This window comes from Babylonia areolata, chromosome 5, assembly GCF_041734735.1.
Source record: "Babylonia areolata isolate BAREFJ2019XMU chromosome 5, ASM4173473v1, whole genome shotgun sequence".
In the NCBI taxonomy this organism is placed as follows: domain Eukaryota; kingdom Metazoa; phylum Mollusca; class Gastropoda; order Neogastropoda; family Buccinidae; genus Babylonia; species Babylonia areolata.
In genome coordinates, this window is record NC_134880.1 from 36,481,304 (window position 1) to 36,501,303 (window position 20,000).

The following is a 20,000-nucleotide window of genomic DNA, read 5'->3' on the forward strand; positions in this document are numbered from 1 at the left end:
CGGCATACTAGCTGGATTGTGTCTTCTGCTTGCCCCATCCATGATCTTCCTTGTCCTAGAAGGCTCACGTTTGGTTCCTTGACTGCATCATGCAGTGGGTTTGAGGGTTTTCTCATGCTCTGAAGTAGGTCTTAACCTGTTTTAACCTGTTTCTGGCCTGCACAGAAGGAAGGTCAAGCAGCTATCGCATAGTTTCCGTGAGCGTGTCTTTTGTTGTTCCAAGGATCAGCCTCATAGCTTCATTTTGAACTCTTTCTAATTTTAGGAGGCTGCTTTGAGACGGTGTTGTTAGCCCAAGTCCGTAGTCGATCACACTGAAGACGAGTGATTGATATAGCAGGAAGCGGTGGTGTTGTTCAGTACCTTTGGTTGCCATTGCTTTTAAGATTGAAAGACACCTTTTGCATTTGAGAACAGTATTTTCCGTATGTTTTCTGAAGGTCAACATCCTGTCGAACTGTATTCCTAGGTAACGTAGACATTCGGTTTTCTCGATTTGAATTCCGTCGAATGACACAGGTGATGGTGATTTGCTCGCGGTTCTGTTGTTGAGGGTGCACAGCAACGTTTGAGCTTTCACTGGATTGATGGAAGATCCTGTGTCCTTGCACCATTGAGCGATATTGTTCAGTTGTTTCTGGACGGCTTTAGTTCTTTCCTGAGCATCTTTCGAAGTCTTGTGGAACAGGCTATCATCCGCAAGAGTAAGCACCCGAGCTATTCCATTGTTGTTAAAGTCTGCAAGGCCTTTCGTGTAGGCGTTGTAGAGGGCAGGAGAGAGCGGAGACCCTTGTGGCAGTCCCATGGATAGTTTAGAAGGTGCAGACATCCAATCTCCGAGGCGTAGGACGACGGTTCTTTCCTGAAGTGCTGCTGCTATCCATCTTGTCAGTGTCAAACTTACTCCATACCTTAGTAGCGGCTCCATGAGGTGCGCAAACTGAACTTTATTGTAGGCATCTTCAAGGTCGATTGCTACTGCTAGTGTTGCTTCTTTTCTTTGAAATCCTTCATATACCTCAGATGCGAAAGTAGCCGAAATTTCCCATGTGGACTTACCTGTTCAGTAACCACCTTGATTTGAAGGGAGAATGTGCCTGTGTTCAAGATCCCTTGCAAGTTTCCTGGCTATCATGCGTTCCATGAGCTTTCCAGCAATGTTTTGCATGGTTATGATTCGGTAGCCGCTTACCTGACGATGGTCCTTTCCTGGTTTTGGTATGGGTTTTAAGAAGCTGTGTGTCCAGTCCTCTGGCACATGTCCATTGTGGAAACTGTTTTGATACAGATTGAAAAGTTTGCTTCTGTCTTCTTCCGATAGCTCCTTGAGTGGCGAACCTTGTCTGGGCCAGGAGCCGATTATTTCTTGCATTTAGCTATTGCTTCGTTTAGATAATCTATTTTCAAGTCATCATTGGGTCCAGTCTGCATAAGGGTTAGGTTTAACTTCTCAACATATTTCTGTTTTTCATCTAACTTTCTTTGATCGCTCTGTTGTATGAAACGTTTGAGCAGGGCGGATCCTTTTTCTTCGTTTGTCTTAAGCTTGGTTCCATCAGTATCTAACATGTCTGGGGTTGTTGTTGTGCACTTTTTCCCTTCAATGCGACGATAAAATTGTCAGAACTCTGTCAATGTTGTGTCATAACTGAGTGCCTCACAAAACTGTTTCCACTTGTCATTTTGGCGTCTTGAGCAATGACTTCAAACTGTTTTGTTTTTTCTTTCATTTTTGTTTCAGTATCTTTGTCCGGAGAAGGTTTTGTTCTTTTTGCTAAAGTTTGACAGCCGCATGTTTTTCGGTATTCCACCATGGGGGCTGAATAGTTTGCATCCAGTTCGGTGCCGTTCTTTTGTTTCTTCTGCGTCTTATTTTTTCGATGATGGTTGTCTCTTTGGTTTCATACTGAAATGGATCACGCGGTTTCATACACGGTTTATCTGATGGTTTCTGTAGACTGAAAAGTACCGGGAGGTGGTCACTGTTTTGGTGTGGAAGCGTCTCTGCATTCATTTCTGCTCTGAATTTTGGAGATGTTAGAATGATGTCGATCACACTGTCACTGTCGCCTTGTCTTGTTCCAAGGCGAGTTGGGGATGTGGTTGTTACTGGGTTAAGAAGAATTTCCCCTATCATTCCTTCAAGTGCGTGTCCTTGTGGGTTGGTGTTCCGCTGGTCCAGTAACTTCGATCTTGATTTAAGGTCTCCACAGATAATGACAGAGTCTCCAAATTCGTTCTCTATTTCCTCTAAAAAGGAACAGTCCGCTTTTGTTGTGCAGGTTCCTGGGTGAACATAGGCATTGATGAGCACGACGCTTTTGTGAATTCCGTCAGGTTTACAAGATGCACACCCACTAGTTCACATCAGTTGCTACACCATTTCTCTAGATGGAGACTTTGGTGTTTTTTTTATAGATTTTTGTTTAGTGTGATTGCTACTCCTCTTCCTTCATTCCTTTGAAAGACTGTGAAATTCTCAAAATATATGGGTCTGTCTGCACGGTGACAACGACGACGACGATGACAGTGATGATGACGATTACGATTGAAGTAAAAAGAAATGTTCAGAAAGAAAATAAATCAGTGACAGAGGAGAATAGCTCCTAGATCTTCTGTTTCAGGATTGCGCGTGCACGCTGAATACAGCGTTTAGTCCGTGCCCCACAGATTGTCCTTTGTGTGTGTGCCCCACAGATTGTCCTTTGTGTGTGTGCCCCACAAATTGTCCTTTGTGTGTGTGCCCCACAAATTGTCCTTAGTGTGTGTGCCCCACAAATTGTCCTTAGTGTGTGTGCCCCACACATTGTCCTTTGTGTGTGTGCCCCACACATTGTCCTTTGTGTGTGTGCCCCACAAATTGTCCTTTGTGTGTGTGCCCCACAAATTGTCCTTTGTGTGTGTGCCCCACAAATTGTCCTTTGTGTGTGTGCCCCACAGATTGTCCTTTTGTGTGTGTGCCCCACAAATTGTCCTTTTGTGTGTGCCCCACAGATTGTCCTTTGTGTGTGTGCCCCACACATTGTCCTTTGTGTGTGTGCCCCACAGATTGTCCTTTGTGTGTGTGCCCCACAAATTGTCCTTTTGTGTGTGCCCCACAGATTGTCCTTTGTGTGTGTGCCCCACACATTGTCCTTTGTGTGTGTGCCCCACAAATTGTCCTTTGTGTGTGTGCCCCACAAATTGTCCTTTTTGTGTGTGCACCACAGATTGTCCTTTGTGTGTGTGCCCCACAAATTGTCCTTTTGTGTGTGCCCCACAGATTGTCCTTTGTGTGTGTGCCCCACACATTGTCCTTTGTGTGTGTGCCCCACAAATTGTCCTTTGTGTGTGTGCCCCACAAATTGTCCTTTTGTGTGTGTGCCCCACAGATTGTCCTTTGTGTGTGTGCCCCACAAATTGTCCTTTGTGTGTGTGCCCCACAAATTGTCCTTTTGTGTGTGTGCCCCACAGATTGTCCTTTTGTGTGTGTGCCCCACAAATTGTCCTTGTGTGTGTGTGCCCCACAGATTCGGAAATGATCTTTTCGATATTCCAGTGATGATGAAACATGATGGGTGTGATGACAATGTGGCTATAGGGGTCCATTTAGGTTCATGATCACTGGACAAGACTGTCCTCTTATAATGTGTCCTGTCTTTAAAAAGTCTCAAAGATAAAGGCATCTGAATTGCTGGTAAGGTAATTTGAGTAACGAACCCAAAGGCGCATCTGTGAAGTAGGTGAACCTCAGTGGTCCCAGTCGTCCCAAATGAGCTCTGCCACACTCAGCGCTGAGTAGGAGCCATGGAAACATCCATCTCCTTTGGGGCAAAAGTTTTGTTTGTTTGTTTTTTCTTTACGGCGGAAGAGCGCAGCTTGATGACGTCAGTTCCTGTTTCAGGAAAGCGCATGCCTGCCATTGTAGAAGAATAGCCAGACAACCAGACTCTGACCGTGTCAAGTCCTTTATTCTTAATTTAGATAAAATCGATGAAAAAAGTATATGGAGGGAGCTGCACGATGCTGACATATTCTCACCGGGGAGAGCAGCCTGAAGTTCACACAGAGAGATCTGTTGTGACGAAAACGTCACACAATACATTACATTACAATACATTCCAATACATTCCAATACAATACAGCACAGCAACAACACAACTCAACGCAACATATGACAATGCAACACAACGCAACTCAGAGTTGGGAATTCCCAGAGAACTGGGGTTCTGGGGTGTGCGTGCGGATGGGGGAATTCCCTGAGGATCGGGCTTCCTGTTTCAGGGGAGCACTTTCTAGTGGGGAAAATTCCCTGAAGATTGGGGCTTCCTGTTTCAAGGGAGCACGTGCCGGTGGGGGAATTCCCTGAGGACCGGGCTTCCTGTTTCATGGGTGCGTGTGTCAATGGGGGAATTACCTGAGGACTGGGGCTTCCTGTTTCAGGGGAGCACGTGCCGATGGGGGAATTCCCTGAGGACTGGGGCTTCTTGTTTCACGGGAGCACGTGCCGATGGGGAAATTCCCTGAGGACTGGGGCTTCCTGTTTCAGGGGAGCACGTGCCGATGGGGGAATTCCCTGAGGACCGGGCTTCCTGTTTCATGGAAGCGCGTGCCGATGGGGGAATTCCCTGAGTATTGGGGCTTCCTGTTTCAGGGGAGCGCGTGCAGATGGGGGAATTCCCTGAAGATTGGGGCTTCCTGTTTCAGGGGAGCACGTACCGATGGGGGAATTCCCTGACGACTGAGGGGGTTTCCTATTTCATGGGAGCACGTGCTGATGGGGGAATTCCCTGAGGATTGGGGCTTCCTATTTCAGGGGAGCACGTACCGATGGGGGAATTCCCTGAGGACTGAGGGGGTTTCCTATTTCATGGGAGCACGTGCTGATGGGGGAATTCCCTGAGGATTGGGGCTTCCTATTTCAGGGGAGCACGTGCCGATGGAGCAATTCCCTGAGGACTGGGGCTTCCTGTTTCAGGGGAGCGCGTGCCGATGGGGGAATTCCCTGAGGACTGGGGCTTCCTGGTGCAGCAGTGCGTGGGTCACGTGATCGTGCTGGTGGGTCTGGTGGGCAACTGTCTGTCCTTCGTCGTCATGAAGGCCAAGGCTCTGCGTCACAAGTCGTACAGCCACTATCTCTGGTCAGTGTCTTCTGTGTTTCTGTCTCTCTGTCTGTTTGTCTGCCTTTCGTCATGAAGGGCACAGGGCCCAACGGCACAATACAAAAGTCATTACTTGTGGTTTATCTGTTTATCTGCGTGTTTGTGTTTCTGTCTGTATGATCATTACCTGTGGTTTAGCTGTTTATCTGTGTGTTTGTGTTTCTGTCTGTATGTCCGTCTGTCTGTCAGTCTGTCTGTCTGTCCGTTTTAATGCCGCCTAGAAAAGTCATCGCTGAAATCGATTCGTTGTCGATTTTCAACAGAAAGTGGAAACGCATTTTGGAATGAAGCTGCGTGTTTCGGTGGCTATATATATATATATATATATATATATATATATATATATATATATATATATATATATATATATATATATATATATCACATAAATCCCCTTTGCAAAAAGACAGCCCAGAAAACCCATCAACTATCCAAAATCAAACATTTCCTTGACCTTCATTCACGGAAATTATTTTTTCAAGCACATATCCAATATACAATACTAACACCATGCTTTCATGCTTTCATTTTATTTAGTTGTGTGTGTTGTGTATACCCTATTCAGGGCGGGGACTGGATGTAAAAAAAACACACACAAGTGCTTATCTATTATCCTCGAAATAAAGAATTTTGTCTTGTCTTGTCTTGTCTCTGTCTTTCTCTCTCTGTATACATCCATCCATCCATCCATTTTTCTGTCAGTGCCCTGGCGGTGTTTGACTCCATGGTGTTGGTGACCCGTGAGGCGCGGTACCTAGATGCCCTACTGACCTACTTCCATCACCCTGGCGTCTTTCGGACCTTCTCCACCCCGGCCTGCAAGCTCTTCCTCTTCACAGAGACCCTCAGCTGCCTCGTTTCCTCCTGGCTGGTCTGTTTCTCTGTGTCTGTTTCTTTCTATCTGTCTGTCTGTCTGTCTGTTTGTTCCATGTTGTGTCCTCTTCTTGTCTGTCTGTTTGTCTGTCATTCTGTCTGTCTGTGTGGTCAGGCATCTGCTTGGCAGATGTGGTGTAGCGTATATGGATTTGTCCGAACGCAGTGACGCCTCCTTGAGCTACTGAAACTGATACTGAAACTGAAACTGTGTACCAGTCTGCCTGGCTGTCTTGATGTATGTATGTATGTATGTATGTATGTATGTATGTATGTATCTGTCCATCTGTCTGTCTGCCTGCCTGTTGTCGTCTTCAGTTTAACGTCTTTCCACTTGAAGTGATAATAGACGAGAAAAAAATCAACAACAAAAAACAAAACAAAACAAAACAAAACAAAACAAACAAACAAAAACCGTGGAGGCAGGGGTTGTGGGAGGGGGAGGGGTAAAAGTGTGTGTATGTGTGGAGGATGAATAGGGAGAGACAACGCTAGGGAAAATGGAACCGTTATAAACGCTAACATCAAACAACTATAACAAATGTCCAATAGGACTACGCAGCAAACCTTCTGCAATAACAAATAACATATTGGAATTGTTAATAACACATTCAAAAGAAATTTTGGTGAAGTCTGGCAAAATCATTTTAGATTCTGACATTCGAATATTACATGGTTGCTAGAAATATTTTCTCCACATATGCATCTGACATCTTTGCTGAACTTAGTTATAAAAACGTTCAGTTTTATCCTGTTTGATAATGTATGAATCTGCCTTAATCTTAAGAACAGTCTCTCTCACTGCCTGCCTGGCTGTCTGTGTATCCGTCTGTCTGTCTGTCTGTCTGTCTGTCTGTCTGTCTGTATGTATGTATGTATGTATGTATGTGTGTATGTATATGTCTATCTGTCTGCCTGTCTGTTAGTACGTCTCTGTCTGTCAGTCAGTCTGTCTCGGTCTGATATGTGTTCTGTCCTCTCCGTTTCTGTCTTTCTGCCTGCCTGCCTGCCTGCCTGCCTGCCTGCCTTCCCGCCTAACTGTCTATATGTCTGTCTGTGTGTCCGACTGTCTGTCCATGACATCATTTGTTTTGGGAATCAGAAGCAGATATGTTTGCCATAAAAACCACAAGGAAGGTCCGGAGACAACAAACGAAGGGCTGAATGATCTGTGGGACTGAAGGGCTGGAGAAAAACAAGACATAGAAAATAAAAGAGAAGACAATTGTTTTTCATTGATGAAAAATTATTGCGTTTAAACATACTGACATGTTATATGACGAAGATTAACTGATACCCACAAAGAAGGGAAAAAAAGAACGAAAGAAAAGAAAGGGAAATAACGAAAGAAAAGAAAGGAAGGAAGAAGAAAAAAAACGAAAGAAGAAAAAGAATATGACCAAAAAACAAAACAAAAAAGGAAAGAAAGAAAAGAACGAACGAAGAAAATAAAGAAAAGGGAAAACGAAAAGAGAGAAAGAAAGAAATAATGGAAAGAAGGAAATAAAATAAATAAAGAACGAAAGACAGACAGACAGAAAGGAAGAAATGAAGAAAGAAAGAAAGAAGAAGGCAAGAAAGAAAGTGAGAAAGAAAGCAGAAGGAAAGAGGGAAAGAAAGAAAGACAGACAGACAGAGAGAAAGAAAGATAGAAAGAAAGAAAGAAAGTCAGACAGGAAAGAAAGAAAGAAAGTCAGACAGAAAAGAAAGACAGAAAGAAATCAAGGAAGAAGAAAGCAAGAAAGAAAGTGAGAAAGAAAGTAGAAGGAAAGAAAGAAAGAAAGACCCTATTTTGACATGCCGAGCCTCTGGCCAGTAAACACATGGAATGCAACCTCGCTGCAAAGAATGAAGCAAAAAACTTCCAGCCGAGCTCACTTGTCGTTATCAATGTAACCATCCCTAGGAAAGAAAGAAAGAACGAAAATGCACGTGCTTGATGGAATGCATTTAATCGAGGTTAGTTAGTTTGTTTGTGTTTGTTTGCTTGTTTCCCTGTTGAAAGATCCTAAAAGCTGCACCAAAGTCCTTTCTGATGACACTGAATGAAATTGGGAAGAAAAACAGATGATACCAGTCTCATCACTCTGTGTATCTCCATGGCTTTTCTTCTTCTTTCTTTCCTTGATTATTTGCGCGCGCGCGCGTGTGTGTGTGTGTTTGTGCGTGCGTGTGTGTGTGTGTGTGTGTGTGTGTGTGTGTGTCTGTGTGATTAATATTGATACTTATATAGCGCCTATCCTCGGTCGGAGACGACGCTCTAAGCGCTTTACAAACACGGGGTCATTTAAACAACAGGCTACCTACCTGGGCACAGCTGACTGACGGCTGCCACTGGGAGCTCATCATTCATTTCCTGTGTCATTTAATCAGATTTCAGGCACATACACATACACAGACAGACATGTAACATTTTGCGTGAATGACCGTTTTGTTTGTTTACCTCGCTATGTAGGCAGACATACTCTGTTTTCCGCGCTGTGCATGCTGGGTATGTTCTTGTTTCCATAACCCACCGAACGCTGATCTGGATCACAGGATCTTTAACGTGCGTATTTGATCTTCAGGGTGGGTAAACACACGAGCAGGTCTGCACATATGTTGACCTGGGAGATCGGAAAAATCTCCACCCTTTACCCACCAGGCGCCGTCACCGAAATTCGAACCCGGGACCCTCAGATTGAAAGTCCAATGCTTTAACCATTCGGCTATTGCGCCCGCCGTGTGTGTGTGTGTGTGTGTGTGTGTGTGTGTGTGTGTCTACCTGCCTGTGTCTCTCGGTTTCTGCCCATGTGTCCATGAATCTGTCTGTATGTCTGTGTGCCTGTGTGTCTGTGTGTCTATCTTTGCGTCTGTGTGTCTGCGTACCTGTATGTCTGTGAGACAGTGCGTGTGTTTTTGTGTGTATGCCTGTCGGTTCGTTTGTACGATTGTATCTGTCCTTGAGTTCTTCTTCTTCTTTTTATTGTTATTATATCATCATCATTATTTAATGACGGGTGTTTCTAGTCACTAGAAACGATGCATTGATTTTTTAGACGAATTTATCAGTTTCAGCATGAATAACAGTTGTCTGGTCTTGTCTCGTTTCGTCTTGTGTTATCTTGTCTTGTCTCGTGTTGTCTCGTGTTGTTTTGTCTTGTCTTGTGCTGCCAGCAGCTTCACAATCTTCTGCAAGTCTCCGAGTCTTTACTTCATTGTCACTGCCATCAGTGGTCAAGGGGCTGCGGTCTAAGCCTTGATGGCTGAACATACAAGAATGTTGAAACATCTGGCGGTGATTTAAGATCAGCCAGTAAAACAAAAATGAAGCAAGGGCAACGAGAGTACAGGCGTACTGTCAACATTATTTACATCAGCCAAGTGCCGTGGAAAAAAAAGAAGAGAGAGAGAGAGAGAGATCGGAGAGAAATTTCTGATTTGCATGCTTACACTATGTTGAATATTTAATATTTCTGACATGATTAAGTTCAGCCAAGTGCGCTATACAAAGAAACATCGGCTCACTGCCCACTACAATTTAACACGCCTGGTGCTGATGCAAATCGGCCACATAATTGTACGGGGAAAAACAACAACAATGAAATAAAGGCAACATGGAGGTCCCGAGTTATCTGCTCTTCCTGCCAGGTGGTGGCCATGGCTCTGGAGCGCCTCCTGGTGGTGTACCGACCTTTCCGGAAGAACGTGCTGTGCACCCAGAAGGGGGCGCTCGTCGTCATCACGTCCATCTTCGTCATCTGCTGCTACACCCAGGTCAGAGAGGGTCGGCTTGCTGGCTTGCTTGTTTGTTTGCTTGTTTGCTTGCTTGGTTGGTTGGTTGGCTGCTTGCTTGCTTGCTTGTTCATGTTGCAGGGGTGGCTGCGTTGTGTAGTGTTGTGGTGCGCTGTGTTGTGTAGTGTTGTGTTGTGCTGTGCTGTGTTGTGTTGTGCTGTGCTGTGTTGTGTTGTGTTGTGTAGTGTTGTGCTGTGCTGTGTTGTGTTGTGCTGTGCTGTGTTGTGTTGTGTAGTGTTGTGTTGTGCTGTGCTGTGTTGTGTTGTGCTGTGCTGTGCTGTGCTGTGTTGCGTATTGTTGTGCTGTGTTGTGCTGTGCTGTGCTGTGTTGGGTTGTGTTGTGTAGTGTTGTGCTGTGTTGTGTAGTGCTGTGTTATGTTGCGTTGTGCTGTGTAGTGCTGTGTTGTGCTGTGCTGTGCTGTGTTGTGTTGTGTTGTTGTGTTGTGTTGTGTTGTGTTGAGCATTGTTATATTGCATCGTGCTTATATCACAGAATAACGAAAGCTAACAGTTGGACCAACAGCACAGTGAGAACTGTATGATCAATGGTTTCTCCATTGCGATGGGAAGTCCTTTACTGCTTCTTTTGTAAAGGACTATGACTCTCAAACTAGGAGGCAAGATTGCACTGGCTCTTAGTGCTGCAGCCTTGGGGACTTGTTGGCCTTTGGGAACAATCCCAACACCGGGTGTCCTAAAACCCTCTTGGCCGAGAGAGTGGGGATGTAACTTGGGCAATACACTCTCCACTATAGTCAAATTCTAGCCCAGATAACTGGGACAGCAGATGCCTCCTCTGCCGTTCCAGTGACCATAGTCGGACACGACTGACTATCATACACCTACATTGTATCGTCGTCATCACCTCCATTTTCGTCATCTCCTTCCACAATCAGATCTTTCCGAGGGTGATCGGTTTGTCAGTTTGGTTGCATGGTTGCTTGTGTGTTGTTGCAGGAATGGGGGGTTGTGTTGCGTTAAGTTGTGGCCATGTCGATTCGTGCTGTTTTGCTTTGTGTCGTGTCGCGTCGTGATGTGGTGTTGTGTTGTGTTGTGTTGTGTTACATTATATCACAACAGATAGCTCCATGTGAAATTCGGGCTGCTCCTCCCAGGAACAGCGCGTCGACACGTACAGCGCCACACGATTGTGTCGTCTCTCTTCAAATGCATCAGTTACACTTCCCACATTCAGTTTGTCAAAAACGTTTTGCCATAGACTACTCTTCATTTGACTTATGTTCTGAAACTGAAACTCTGTTTCACGTGCGATTAGAGCATGCTTCACATGGGATCTTACGTTCTGTTTCACGTGTGATTAGTGCATGCTTCACATCAGACCTTACGTTCTGCTTCACGTGTGCTCAGTGCATGTTTCGCATGGGACCTTACGTTCTGTTTCACGTGTGCTTAGTGCATGCTCCACATGGGATCTTACGTTCTGTTTCACGTGTGATTAGTGCATGTTTCACATGGAACCTAACGTTCTGTTTCACGTGTGCTCAGTGCATATTTCACATGGGACCTTACGTTCTGTTTCACGTGTGCTCAGTGCATGCTTCACATGGGACCTTAAGTTAGAGCATTAGAGCATGCTTCACACGGGACCTTAAGTTCTGTTTCACGTGCATTAGAGTATGCTTCACACGGGACCTTAAGTTCTGTTTCACGTGCATTAAAGCATGCTTCACACGGGACCTTAAGTTCTGTTTCACGTGCGATTAGAGTATGCTTCACATGAGACCTTACGTTCTGTTTCACGTGCATTAGACATGCTTCACACGGGACCTTAAGTTCTGTTTCACGTGCGATTAGAGCATGCTTCACACGGGACCTTACGTTCTGTTTCACGTGCAGGATGGGGGAGGGGATGGGGGGTGGGGGGGGTTCTTAGAGATGGCTTTTGGGGATCATTGTAGAATCGTTTTTCATCATGTTCTGTGCTTCCCTTTTTTTCTCTCCCATGGGTGGTTTGGCAATTGTTTTGAAAACAACACACACAAAGAATTGCCCTCAAATGATGTTTGTCATTCATTGTTTTATTTCAATTGTTTTCTGCATGAAAGAAGCCTCTGTCCCGTATTTGGTTCTCTGTCTGTCTGTCTGTCTGTCTGTCTGTCTGTCTCTCTCTCTGTCTCTCTTCTCTCTCTCTCTCTCTGAATATATTTCAGGAATTAATTGATGGATGACGTAAAGCTGAGTGTCAACACAACACACAAAAAGAATTCATTGCCATTTTCATCAATTTCACAAATTTTCTTCGGTTCTCTTTTTTGTTCAGTTTGACCTGGTGGGGTTTTTTTTGTTTGTTTTGTTTTGTTGTTGTTTTCTTCTTCTTCTTCTTCTTCTTCTTCTTCTTCTTCTTCTTCTTCTTCTTCTTCTTCTTTTCTCTTTCTTTTTTTTAGGGCATCAATCGCAGCAGTCATAGGAGACCCTCTTCTTGTTACTGTTGGTTTTTCTTTTAATGAAGGCTTCACATGTTTTTTTTTCTCATCCAACTCCACCAATGCCAGGCAACCTCAATCCAGCCAGTAAAGAAAAAAAATCTCCTGTTCTTTTTCGGGACTTCTTTTTTCTTCTCTTTCCTGCCTTTTCCCTTCGTGTTGTAATATGACTTTTATTTCACCAAATCATTTCATCTCTTTCCTGCCTTTTCCCTTCGTGTTGAAATATAATTTGTATTTCACCAAATCATTTCTCCGATTTACATGCATTTTTCTCTTCTTTGTCCCTAGTTTCATCGGTATTGGGCTGACATATGCGCAACACTTTATCTCTTCTAGTTATAGAGATCATTTATATGAGTCCTTTCACTTTCCATGATTGTTTGTCTCGGTATGCGTTTGATGTATGAGTGTGTGTGTGTGTGACGCCATGTCTGTGTGTGGCTGTCCTTTACTAGTGTGTGTGTGTGTGTGTGTGTGTGTGTGTGTGTGTGTGTGTGTGTGTGTGTGTGTGTGTGTTGACGCCATATCAGTGTGTGGGTGAATTGAATTAGTGTGTGTGTGTGTGTGTGTGTGTGTGTGTGTGTGTGTGTGTGTGTGTGTTGACGCCATGTGTGTGGGGGGCTGCCCTGTGCTAGTCAGTCAGCTAGTGTGTGTGTGTGTGTGGTGGGGTGTGTGTGTGTGTGGTGGAGGTGGTGGTGGTTGTGTGTGTGTGTGTGTGTGTGTGTGTGTGTGTGTGTGTGTGTGTGTGTGTGTGTTGACGCCGTATCTGTGTGGGGGTGCCCTGTAGTTGTGTGTGTGTGTGTGTGTGTGTGTGTGTGTGTGTGTGTGTGTGTGTGTGTTGCCGCCCTATCTGTGTGGGGGTGCCCTGTAGTTGTGTGTGTGTGTGTGTGTGTGTGTGTGTGTGTGTGTGTGTGTGTGTGTGTGTGTGTGTGTGTGTTGACGCCCTACCTGTGTGTACAGGTGTTCCGACTGGTGATGGTGGTGTCTGACAACGGCCGGTGTCTGAGTCACCCCCACTACCAGGACGTCTACATGACGCTGCATACCTACGTCTACCAGATCGTCCTCGCCTTCCTCCTCCCCGTCCTCATCGTCTTCATCTGCAACGTCAGCGTCCTCAAGAAGATCTATCAGGTAACGAGTGTCATCGTCATTATCGTCGTCATTATCATCATCATCATCACCACCACTACCATTATCATGTCATCATCATCACCGTAATTATAATGATGGTGATCATGACACTAATACTACTACTTCTGCTGCTGCTACTACTACTACTACTACTGCTGCGACTACAACAACAACAACTACTACTACTGCTACTACGACTATCACCATCACCACCACGAACAAGAAATAAAAAGTAATGAGAAGAAGAAGAATCAATAGTAGTAGTAGTAGTAGTAGTAGTACAATTAATTGCTAGACAACAATAAACAATAATCAGTTATGTGACTCCATAAATACATGCTATAATCTATGTATGCAAAATGTGACATGTTACATATTGAGCAGCATATTGTTATAATAATATGTCTATGTTCTATCTTAGAATGCGATTATATGCCTATCCTTTACATGTAATTATTACACATGTGTGGTCGTGCTGACTGTATTTCTGATTGACTCCAACTTACTTTTTAAGTTGCTTTTTTGTTTGTTGTTGTTGTTGTTGGTGATATTTGTCTACTGTGATTTTTGTATGCATGGCTTAATCTAAGCTAACATCTAAGCATTTCTGTCCTTCATGTAAACATATTGAATTACTGTGATTCTCGTTTATTGTTGATGTGTTTTTCACCACAGGTGAATTTCTCGTACTGAGACAACGACACATTTTGTATTTTGTAGTCTGCAGTGGCAGCAGCAGTAACCGTAGTAATTCATGTGAAACTGCAAACTTCCAGCTGAGAATCATCCGTACCATTCGACCATATCTGACTGTTGAAGCAACCCAGATGAACAAATGTTGATCGCTGGACCCTTTAAAACAAGGTTAAAATGGTTAAAAAAATAATAAAAAAATTATAAAAAGTTTAAAATCGAAGGTACCTTAAGATGAGGATGAAAGCGACGTTTCGAGTTATAAACTCTTTGTCACAGGAAATTTATGGAAAGCCAGATCATCTCCCGCCTTGGTACAGTGCAACCCCACGGAATCATTGTCAGAGAGTGACACTAGTTTTCGTGTCTTCTTCTCCCTCCCGTTCGCCCCTCCCCACGGATAGCCCCCCCCCCCTCCCCCGTCCCCTGCACCCCACCCCCTCTCTCCTCCTTCCCATCCGCCCTGCTCTCCTTGCGCCCCACCCTCATCTTCCTCCCACCACTCCCCTCTCCTCCAACAACACAGTGAGCAGAGCAGAAGTTTCCAGCCAATGAGATATACTCACTTCTTCAATACAGGCTGCTGAGACCTGCCAACACTTCTCCACCTCTCCACTTGACAAAGAGTTTATGACTCGAAACGTCGCTTTTATCTTCATCTTTAGGTACCTTTGATTTTAAACCTTTTTTTTTTTTACCATTTCAACCTTGTTGAAGCAACCTCTCAGCTTTTCTGTTCCTTGATCCTCAGTCGCATTGACTGCAATTCACCACTCGCTGGTTTGCCCTCTGATCTGATCTCACACCTTCAGATCATCTTGGACAATGCTGCCAGAGTCATTCTCCAAAAGTAAAAAAAAAGGTCAGGTTATATCTGTGTTTCAAGTTGGCCTGGAAACCCAAATGGCCAATATGCCATCCTTCAATCAAACGCAAACCCTCTTCTTATTTTTTCACCAATAAATTCGCAAACCACTGTAAGAAGCAACACTTGTGATCCAGAAAAAATGAAACCAGCTTGAGTAAACAATATTATTTATTCCAATAAATTTTATTTCCTGTTTGGAAGGAGTTACTGCGGAAAGGAAAGTGGTCACTCCTATCGCGATAAGGTGAAGTTAACGATTCAAAATAAACGGCATCTCTTGGCCGGGTCAAAACGGAAAAGACATCACTGAAATCGAGTAGTTGCTGGTTTTTCATCGAAAAGCGTAAACGTACTTAGAAACAACGTTACGTATTTTAATGGCTATGATTGACAGTTCTCATGATTTCTTTAACATTATGTTGTTCTCTCTCTCTCTCTCTCTCTCTCTCTCTCTCTCTCGTGCCAACGAAGCACGAGAAGCGCGAAAAAAGAACTGTTCAGCATTTTATTGTCCATTGATATAAATATGAACCCCTTACAATGCACAATGTCTCCAAGGCAGTAACCACACGGAAAAACAAATATCAATAGCCATGAAAGTTGCTAATTAAGATTTCATGCCGATATTATAAGAAGTTAATTATGAGCTAAAAATCGACATTTTTCATAGTTAAAGTTACATTTGGTTGGATGAATTAGTTTATGGCTATGTGATGTTTTGTTTTGTTTTTGTTGTTTTTGACTCACTTGTGTAAACAAAGTGAGTATGTTTTAACCCAGTGTTCGGTTGTGTGTGTGTGTGTGTGTGTGTGTGTGTGTGTGTGTGTGTGTGTGTGTGTGTGTGTGTGTGTGTGTGTGTGTGTGTGTGTGTGTGTCCGTGGTAAACTTTAACATTGATATTTTCTCTGCAAATACTTTGTCAGTTGACACCAAATTAGGCATAAAAATAGCAAAAATTCAGTTCTTTCCAGTCATCTTGTTTAAAACAATATTGCACCTCTGGGATGGGCACAAAAAAAAAAAAAAAAATGAAGCCTAATTATATGCATTTACTGTTATATTTATATTTTTTGTATTCTCTAAACTTGGCACTTTGATCTGATATTCTGACCCAACAACAAGAGCAGTCATTATTATCATTTTTTGTTCAAACAGGAACTTCTTTTGCCTAGCATGAAAGTTTTATTTATTTTGCAAACGTTTTGGTGCAGATAGTAAAAAATGGAAATTACTCTGTAATTAATGCTAGGGGGCTTAATTTGCTTTAAACTGATCTTTCTCATCTTAAACATTACGTTTTGAAATTATACTCAATACATAAAAAGCTTAGATTTTTTTTTTATAAAGTGTATCACAAGTGAATCTTGAGGGCCTTGCCTCTCTTGTTTGTTTTTGTTTTTTCTCTTCTGCCCCCATCTTTTCCTCCCGCTGTTCCTTATCATTTTTTTTCTTTTCCTCCTCTCTTCTCTTCATTTTCTCCTATCCACTTTCTCCTTCCCCGCTCTCCTCCTGTTTTCTTCCTGTACTCCCACCCTGCATGTTTCTCCCTCCCCCCCCCCCCCACGTCCATTACCACTATCTTCCCCTCTGCCCCCTTCCTCCTCCCCCCTGTTCTTCTTCCTCCTCCTCCTTCTCCTCCTTATGTTCAACACAATTTAATTTTAATAAGGTTTCGACCACTTCACAGAGTGAAAGCCATAAAGGAGGAGAAAAGGAATGTGGACGTCAGGTTGGACATGAAAAAACAAAAACAAAAAAAACAACAAGAAAATACAACTGGAAACGGCTTCACCAAATTTATGTCTGCTCTCCCGTATCTTAATTTGCTGATGCTGCTTTCTCTTCGACTTGTTCTTCTTGCAGTGCAGTGCCTACGATCTATAACACTTGTTCTTATTGGAGCGTGACCAGTGCAGTGCCTACGATCTATAACACTTGTTCTTATTGGAGCGTGACCAGTGCAGTGCCTACGATCTATAACACTTGTTCTTATTGGAGCGTGACCAGTGCTGTGCCTACGATCTATAACACTTGTTCTTATTGGAGCGTGACCAGTGTAGTGCCTACGATCTATAACAATTGTTCTTATTGGAGTGTGACCAGTGCAGTGCCTACGATCAAAAACTCTTGTTCTTATTGGAGTGTGATCAGTGCAGTGCCTACGATCTATTACGCGCGTCACATTTGTTAGCATGATGGATTTATATGATGAGAGACAAAAAAACAAAACAAAACACAAAAAAACAAAAAAAAACGACATGTCTGGCTCAGTTTTCTAGTCGTTCCCTTGACTCTGCATTGTCAACTAACGCTTTCACATTTCAACAGATTTTTTTTGTTCTTCCCGCGTGTTGCTCAAGTGCTGAAGCCAGCAGAAAAGCCGCACCCCCCCCCCCCTTCACCCCTCTTCCCCGCCCTAACCCCCCTCACCCTCCTTCCCACTCTCCCCAGAACATTCTGAAAGGTGGAGGTGAAGGATAGGGTTAAGGGGAGAGAGAAGAGTGATGGGCAAAAGCCAGAAAAGATCAGACAAACGGAAATCTAACTACCGTGGTGTTAGGTTTTGTGTGGGTGATAATAATTATTGTTGTTGTGGTGGTGGTGGTGGTCATTGTTGTTGATGTAGTTCTTGTTACTGTAGTTGTCGTCACGGCTGTTGTCTATGTCGATGTCGTTGTTGTTGCTGCTACAACAGATGAGACACACGGAAAATGATACGAAACTAAAGTGCTTGCTGTCAGGGTCTGAGTGGCTGGGAATTGGTTGTTGTCGTCGTTGTCATTTTTGTTGCTGTCATTGTTGTTGTCGTTATTGCCGCAGTTGTCATTATCATAATCATTATTATCATCATTATCAACATCATCAACATCATCACCATCATCAATATGAGTTGTAGTGGTAGTAGTAGCAGCAGCAGTAGTAGTATCGTCACTACCATTGTTCTGTTATTGTGACAATCATTATCATCGTTTTTTTTTTGTTTTTTTTTTTTTTTGCTTTGTTTTTCAGTTATCAGATTCATCATCATCACCACCATCATCAACAACTGTCCACCTCTCTCTTACCCACACCCTCCAGGTGCAACGAACGTTGTTTTGTTTTAATTACCAACGCTTTTATCACCATCATCATCATCATCATCATCATCTGTTCCCCCATCTCCCTCTCCTCCCCACACCCCTCCAGGTGGAGCGGACGTTGTTTTGTTTAAATCATCATCATCATCATCATCATCATCATCATCATCATTATCTACCCCCCTCCCATCCTCACCCCAACCCACACCCATCCAGGTGGAACGGACGTTGTTTTATTTTCAGTATCAACGTTATTGTCGTCATCGTCATCATCATCATCATCATCGTTATCTTTGCTTTGTTTTCAGTATCCACATTATTATCATCATCATCGTCATCATCATGTCGTTATCTTTGCTTTGTTTTCGGTTTCCACTTTATCATCATTATCATCATCGTCATCATTGCTTTGTTTTCCACGTTATTATCATCATCGTTGTCATCACCATCATCATTGTCATTACCTGTTTCCATCCTGCAGATGAAGTTGCTTTGGTATCATTTCAATATTATCATCATTACCTGCCCCTCCCCCCTCCCTTCCCTGCAGGTGGAGCGGACGTTACGTGAGGACGAGAACTCGGCCTCCACTCGGCTCAACGAGGCCTCCTCGCAGCGCTCCAAGACGACCCGGCTGCTGCTGACCATCGGCTTCGTGTTCGTGCTGACGCTGCTGCCGGCCAACACACTGACCATTGTCATGCTGTTTGCCTACCGCCTACACGGAGTGGCGGCCCAGCCCCTCATCCTGGCCGCCATCCCCTGGAACAACGTCCTCTCCGCCATCACCGACGTCAACTACGCCGCCAACTTCTACCTGTACGTGCTGTCCGGCAGGAAGTTCCGCCACGAGCTGCGCCGCCTGCTGCGCACCGATCGCTTCCGGTTCACCAACATGTCGGTCAGCACACGTGCCACGCGCGAGGAGTTCGTGCTGACCTGACTAGGCAGCGTGCTGACGGGAGGGGGCGCCTGTGGTGGGCGGCGTGAGAGGGGTGGGTGTGGTGGGGAAGTAGGGGGGCAGGTTCTTGATAAGGGGGCGCTGGTGGCCGGGGGAGGGGGGGAGTCTGCAACGGGGGTGTGCAGGGTGGTGCACATTGACAGCCAGCGCGTGTTGAAGACCAGGGGACAGTGGCGCGCGGACTTCGTGTGAAGTGAGGGAGGGGCGGGAAGGGGGAGGGGTCAGTGCAGCAGTGCTGATAACACGGCTATGATGGCGACGAACGCCGTGTTCAGTCACCAACCTCAAACTTCGTGGAGACCTTGCTGACTTCCACTTCACAGATGTGCTGCTGGCTGCATTTCCACGAACGTTCGAAGTCATTAAACGTCCATGAAAGAACAAAGAACTGGAGGTCAGTGAGCAGCCAAGTGGACATTACACTGGTCTGTACAGTCAGTCAGCAGCCAAGTGGACGTTATACCGTGATCTGTACACTCAGTGAGCAGCCAAGTGGACGTTATACCGTGAACTGTACACTCAGTGAGCAGCCAAGTGGACATTATACCGTGATCTGTACACTCAGTGAGCAGCCAAGTGGACGTTATACCGTGAACTGTACAGTCAGTGAGCGGCCAAGTGGACGTTATACCGTGGTCTGTACACTCAGTGAGCAGCCGAGTGGACGTTATACCGTGGGCTGTACACTCAGTGAGCAGCAAGTGGACGTTATACCGTGGTCTGTACACTCAGTGATTGGTTTGGTTTGGTTCCATGGTGTAATGGTTAGCACTCTGAACTCTGAATCCAGCGATCCGAGTTCAAATCTCGGTGGAACCTATACTCTCTAAGCACGTTGGGTTACGCTGCTGGTCAGGCATCTGCTTGGCAGATGTGGTGTAGCGTATATGGATTTGTACGAACACAGTGACGCCTCCTTGAGCTACTGAAACTGAAACTGAACTCACTGAGCTGCCAAGTAGACGTTATACCGTGGTCTGTACACTCAGTGAGCAGCCATGTGGACGTTATACCGTGGTCTGTGCAGTTAGTG

At 44.5% G+C, this 20,000-nt stretch overlaps 1 protein-coding gene and 1 non-coding gene across 2 annotated transcripts in view; both read left to right on the plus strand.

The window, feature by feature from the left end:
• Window positions 1–18,949, plus strand: part of LOC143282260 (galanin-like G-protein coupled receptor npr-9) — a 31,045-nt gene extending 12,096 nt beyond the window's left edge. The window contains exons 2-7 of the mRNA XM_076587860.1: window positions 4,423–4,536; window positions 4,958–5,120; window positions 5,844–6,012; window positions 9,645–9,770; window positions 13,195–13,368; window positions 18,557–18,949. Of these exons, the coding sequence (XP_076443975.1) occupies window positions 4,423–4,536; window positions 4,958–5,120; window positions 5,844–6,012; window positions 9,645–9,770; window positions 13,195–13,368; window positions 18,557–18,949 (1,139 nt within the window). The remainder of the gene's footprint in view (window positions 1–4,422; window positions 4,537–4,957; window positions 5,121–5,843; window positions 6,013–9,644; window positions 9,771–13,194; window positions 13,369–18,556) is intronic.
• A 765-nt stretch (window positions 18,950–19,714) lies between these two features.
• Trnaq-cug (transfer RNA glutamine (anticodon CUG)) lies at window positions 19,715–19,786 on the plus strand. The gene has a single exon. It is a non-coding gene; the product is annotated as a tRNA-Gln (tRNA).
• Window positions 19,787–20,000: the final 214 nt, after the last annotated feature.